The 6,222-nt window shown below is 44.2% G+C and overlaps 1 protein-coding gene across 1 annotated transcript in view; it reads left to right on the top strand.

The window, feature by feature from the left end:
- Nucleotides 1-4,685, top strand: part of entpd6 (ectonucleoside triphosphate diphosphohydrolase 6) — a 27,381-nt gene extending 22,696 nt beyond the window's left edge. The window contains exons 8-14 of the mRNA XM_076083466.1: nt 462-541; nt 614-678; nt 1,784-1,885; nt 1,978-2,118; nt 3,280-3,336; nt 3,610-3,722; nt 3,991-4,685. Of these exons, the coding sequence (XP_075939581.1) occupies nt 462-541; nt 614-678; nt 1,784-1,885; nt 1,978-2,118; nt 3,280-3,336; nt 3,610-3,722; nt 3,991-4,074 (642 nt within the window). The 3' untranslated portion in view covers nt 4,075-4,685. The remainder of the gene's footprint in view (nt 1-461; nt 542-613; nt 679-1,783; nt 1,886-1,977; nt 2,119-3,279; nt 3,337-3,609; nt 3,723-3,990) is intronic.
- Nucleotides 4,686-6,222: the final 1,537 nt, after the last annotated feature.

The raw sequence follows: 6,222 nt of genomic DNA, 5'->3' as shown, positions 1-6,222 counted from the left end.
CGTCTCATGTCTCCTAAAACATATTTCCTAGTTCCTCTCTCCTCGCATGGTTTCCTCCATGCATCCCTGGTGGGAGGGACTAAGACGCAAGGAAAGGACCCAAGTGAGGGAAACGGGGATGCAATTAAGATACTTGAGAAGCACCCTTAGAGAGAGAGGGGAGGACTCTCAGTGTCAGACTACCAGGATGACTCTTCATGTTCGAGGCTTTAATCTGGGAAAAGCACAATAATCCCAAACAAACAGCCTCACATCACTTCACCATGTAGGTCAGGCTGCTCCTAGGAGGTCCACTCTGGACCTTTCGACCGACGCCCATGGGCCTCATCCCCACAGCTGATATTATGTTTTTATATACATATATATATTTATATATATATATGTATATATACAGTATGTATAAACTCACCTGCAGATTAAAGGCTCTTCACTGTGTGATGCTTTTGTGTTTGTGTGAGCAGAAAACCATCCAAACTTCACCTATCGACTACATCCGGTCCTTCAGGATGTTCAACAGCACACACACCGTGTACACACACAGGTACACACACACACACACACACTCTGTTGCTGGTGGTCTCTTCTGGTATTGATGTGTGAGTCTGCTCTACAGTTATCTGGGTCTGGGTCTGATGTCGGCTCGGCTCGCCGTGTTAGGAGGCGTCGACGCTTCGCCCCGTACGTACCTTTATGCTGTTGTTTTTCACTTTGCTTTCATCTCTGCCTTTTATACACACACTCTCACACACACACTCTCACACTCGCTCTCACACACACTCACACACACACCCTGGCGTCCCCTCAGATAAATAAGCCATTATCTAATCTTTTAATAACAGCAAGATTAATTCCTTGCCTGCCAGCTGTTGCTGCGATTTAACTGCTGTAAGAAGCTGCAGCCCAGATCCTCTCTGCTGTCTGTCTGTCTGCTGTCTGTCTGTCTCTCTGCTGTCTGTCTCTCTCTCTGCTGTCTGTCTCTCTGCTGTCTGTCTGTCTCTCTGCTGTCTGTCTCTCTCTCTGCTGTCTGTCTCTCTGCTGTCTGTCTCTCTCTCTGCTGTCTGTCTCTCTGCTGTCTGTCTGTCTCTCTGCTGTCTGTCTTTCTGTCCTCCTGTCTCTCTCTCTGTCTCTCTCTGATGTCTGTCTCTCTCTGCTGTCTGTCTGTCTCTCTGCTGTCTGTCTTTCTGTCCTCCTGTCTCTCTCTCTGCTGTCTGTCTCTCTCTGCTGTCTGTCTGTCTTTCTCTGTCTGTCTTTCTGTCCTCCTGTCTCTCTCTCTGTCTGTCTCTCTCTGCTGTCTGTCTCTCTGCTGCCTGTCTCTCTCTCTGATGTCTGTCTCTCTCTCTGCTGTCTGTCTGTGTCTGTCTTTCTGTCCTCCTGTCTCTCTCTCTGTCTGTCTCTCTCTGCTGTCTGTCTCTCTGCTGTCTGTCTTTCTGTCCTCCTGTCTCTCTCTCTCTGTCTCTCTCTCTGATGTCTGTCTCTCTCTCTGTCTGTCTCTCTCTGCTGTCTGTCTGTCCTCCTGTCTGTCTCTCTCTGCTGACTGTCTGTCTTTCTGTCCTCCTGTCTCTCTCTCTCTGTCTCTCTCTCTGATGTCTGTCTCTCTCTCTGTCTGTCTCTCTCTGCTGTCTTTCTGTCCTCCTGTCTCTCTCTCTGCTGGACTTTGAGTTTATCTTATTGAGTCACAGGTTTAAATTCTTGTTATTTGTTGCATAAAGTGTAATTAAATAATTTTATTGTGTGTGTGTGTGTGTGTGTGTGTGTGTGTGTGTGTGTGTGTGTGTGTGAGCAGTAGAGGTTAGCACTGAGCTGGTCAGCCCCTGCCTTGCTCCAGAGTCCTCGGGCAGCTGGAAGCATGCTGACGTGGTCTACACTGTGAGGGGACAGAAGGCAGGTGGGCTCCATGTAGTGATTTGATTGGTCGATGTGGTTACCCATCATGTAGCGGGAGCCTGTAGGAACCTTATGTGTGTGTGTGTGTTTCAGGGGAGCCGGTCTACGAAGCGTGTCGAACCAAAGTGGAGAAGGTTCTGTACAGGAAGGTGGTGAAGGTGTCCGAGGCTGCAGACGTGGACTTCTACGCCTTCTCCTACTACTACGACCGAGCTGTCGACCTCGGGGTCATCGGTACGAAGCTAACAAGCTAACAACAATCATTATAATGTAACATGAACAGCTGAGTCATCGGTACGACGCTAACAAGCTAACAACAATCATTATAATGTAACATGAACAGCTTAGTCATCGGTACGACCCTAACAAGCTAACAACAATCATTATAATGTAACATGAACAGCTGAGTCATCGGTACGACGCTAACAAGCTAACAACAATCATTATAATGTAACATGAACAGCTGAGTCATCGGTACGAAGCTAACAAGCTAACAACAATCATTATAGTGTAACATGAACAGCTGAGTCGTCGGTACGACGCTAACAAGCTAACAACAATCATTATAGTGTAACATGAACAGCTGAGTCATCGGTACGAAGCTAACAAGCTAACAACAATCATTATAATGTAACATGAACAGCTGAGTCATCGTTACGAAGCTAACAAGCTAACAACAATCATAATGTAACATGAACAGCTGAGTCATCGGTACGAAGCTAACAAGCTAACAACAATCATTATAATGTAACATGAACAGCTGAGTCATCGGTACGAAGCTAACAAGCTAACAACAATCATTATAATGTAACATGAACAGCTGAGTCATCGGTACGAAGCTAACAAGCTAACAACAATCATTATAATGTAACATGAACATCTGAGTCATCGTTACGAAGCTAACAAGCTAACAACAATCATTATAATGTAACATGAACAGCTGAGTCATCGTTACGACGCTAACAAGCTAACAATCATTATAATGTAACATGAACAGCTGAGTCATCGTTACGACGCTAACAATAATCATTATAATGTAACATGAACAGCTGAGTCATCGGTACGACGCTAACAAGCTGACAACAATCATTATAATGTAACATGAACAGCTGAGTCATCGGTACGAAGCTAACAACAATCATTATAATGTAACATGAACAGCTGAGTCATCGGTACAACGCTAACAAGCTAACAACAATCATTATAGTGTAACATGAACAGCTGAGTCATCGGTACGACGCTAACAAGCTAACAACAATCATTATAATAATCATGAGTAGTAGACCAGGACCAGGTGTTGAACTAGTATCATACAGTAGACCAGGACCAGGTGTTGAACCAGGATCATACAGTAGACCAGGTGTTGAACCAGGATCTTGTCCTCTGTGGTTCCAGAGGAGGAGACCGGAGGAACCATCCGAGTGGTCGACTACATGGAAGCAGCTAAACGAGGTGAGACATCGCCATCTGGCTGTTAGAGAGGGAACTGCAGCTTCAACAGCAAAGTACATCTGACCTGTGTGGCACTCGTAGTAAAAGTAATGTTATATATTATACACGTATAGTTTAGTTCGGTGGGTCCCAACCTAGGGCTCGGGCCCCTCCAGAGGGTCACCAGATCAACCAGAGGGTCCTGAGAGGATTTCTCTCATGTTTGCTTTTATTGTGAAACATTTTGACCCTGTAGAGGTTTTGTCTCTTAACTGGTCCTGTGTGTCCTCTCAGTGTGCGGCGGTCCGTCCCTCAGTCCTCTACAGAGTCCGTTCCTCTGTCTGGACCTGGTCTACATCTCAGTCCTGCTGCAGGAGCTCGGCTTCCCCCCGAACAAACAGTTCAAGGTGAGGAACCCCACAGGGTCTGGACCCTGGTCTGTATTTTACGAATCTTTCTCTAATCTTTTTTGAATATTCTCCCAGATATGTTTCACTCATTGTTATCACAAATATTTATTTTTCACTTATATTTTTCACAAATATATATGTATATATATATATATATATACATATATATAATATATATGTATATATATATATATATATGTATAATATATATATATATATATATATATATATATATATATATATTATGTGTGTGTGTGTGTTGCAGCTGGCGAGGACCATCGATCAGGTGGAAACCAGTTGGGCTCTGGGAGCAACTTTTCATTACATCGAGTCCCTGAAGACACACTGACGCTTTTATTGTGAAAAAAACCCTGAACACCCCCCCCCCCCCCCCAACCTGACATTACGTCTGTACAGTATGACATCACGCGTGACCGTCCAATCAGACGCACTTAAGGACGAGTTGTGTTCGAGTCTTCTGATAAAAGTCAGAGTTTGTCCTTCTGAACAAAGTGACCTCACAGAAACCTGAAACTCTCGCAGGCAGCGGTGGAAACTTACTACTCACATGTACTCAAGTACTGCACACGTTTGAGGTACTTTACTGAGTATTTGTATCTGTTCTTGTACATGAAGTTGTTTTTTAATCAGCTCTACTTTGACAGTGAAAGGCTGTTCACAGTAATCAGTAATAGTATAGTTAGTAGTACACTTTGATGCTGATACTTTAGAATGCATTATGCATTATGTATTTGTAATGTAGTACTAGTACCCCTCCTTGAGTACTTCCTCCACCGCTGCTCACAGATATAATGATGTACAATAAGCTTTCTGGATTACTTGTTCTTATATTGAATGTTTGAAACTCACCTTTGTGCCAAAAATATGAAGTTCTTTGTTGTTTTTCTGATTTGTATGAATAAATACATTTATGAATTATTAAATGTTATTTAAAACACGTTTACATTTTACTCGTTAACTACAGTAAAATAACTCCAGTGAGACCAGTAGGACACCAGAGGGACTCCGATAGGTCTCTGGTCTCAGGAGGACTAATGTTCCGATGGTTGTCCCTGAAGGACTTCCTGTCTTTAGATGACCCTGAACAGACGTGAATGTTTCTGAGCTGAAGACTCTGATTGGCTTAAAGTCTGCAGTCGAGAACCAATCAGAAGATCAGCAGTCAGATAATTATACTTTGTTTGAATAAGTACTTTTACTTTTGGTACTTGTGTACTTTTACTTCAGTAAGAGTTGCAGGACTTTAACTTATAAGTATTTGTACACTAGTATTAGTACTTTTACTGACACCCATTATACTCAGACAAGTAGTACTTCTGGTACTTCATCAGACCCTAGTGGACCCAGCAGACCCCCATACGACCCATCAGACCCCCATACGACCCATCAGACCCTAGTGGACCCAGCAGACCCCCATACGACCCATCAGACCCTAGTGGACCCAGCAGACCCCCATACAACCCATCAGACCCCCATACAACCCATCAGACCCCAGTGGACCCTTTAGACCCCAGGTGATCATCAGATCAGTGGTTCTCAGCTGGTCTGGCTGATGGACCCACCATCCCCCCTTAATGACAAGCAGCAACCCAAATATTCAACTTCTCAAAGTTCTTTAATGTAAAGATGGTTCAGTCTGAACATGAGCTGAACCTGTCCTCTAGTCGTAGTGTAGGAGCTCTCTAGTGCAGAGACATTGTTCCCGTCTGTCCCCGTCCCACATGTTCCACGTAAACCAGTAAAGCTGCTTTCTTTACGTCTGTAGATTGGTCCATTTGTAATGCAGAAGGACCTCTTGCCTTAATTGGAGCTGTGGTCTGTTGTTTGATGTCCTCCGACATGTCTTCAGTTCGTCTCCTCAGTGTCATTAGACAGATAGTCTTCAGTTCGTCCTCTGCTGATTGATCAACACGTCCATGTCTGCAGGTGAGTGAGACACGTGTGTGACGTCCTCAGGTCTTGAAGTCGTCATTGAAGGTACTCAGCAGGTTCATCTTTGAGAGACGGTGTTTCTTGCGCCAGAACGTCGCTGCACAAACCTCAACGTAATAAAATCAGATCTCATGCAGTCGGTGTCGTACTCAGTTAGCATGAAAACAAACGGTGTGTGTTCTTCTGTGTGTGAAGTAGCCAGTGTCTATTAGCATTACGAGGCATTAACGCCAAATACTGTTAGGGAGTGAGAATAACTCCGCTGCATAAAAAACCCTCTTCAAAATAAAAGCACAGGATTGTTTTAGTCAAAGGCCCGTGACCCACTGAAAACCAGTTGAGAATCACTGCATTAGACCCTAGTGGACCCTTACAGAACCCTATTAGACCAGTAAAGTCTACCTTAGGCATTGTTCCTAGGTCCAGCTCCCTTCTGGTTTCCCACATTCTTCAGGGACCATGAACACACCACCACTGTTCAGACACAAAGCTTTTATTCATGTCAACAAACTCCTGTGAAGTCTCAGCTTCAAACCCAACAACA

The sequence above is a fragment of the Anarhichas minor genome, unplaced genomic scaffold (assembly GCF_050575085.1).
Source record: "Anarhichas minor isolate MPS153535 unplaced genomic scaffold, ASM5057508v1 ptg000133l, whole genome shotgun sequence".
Taxonomy (NCBI): domain Eukaryota; kingdom Metazoa; phylum Chordata; class Actinopteri; order Perciformes; family Anarhichadidae; genus Anarhichas; species Anarhichas minor.
Note: the sequence above shows the minus strand (reverse complement) of the source record. Positions and strands in the feature narration are given on the sequence as shown.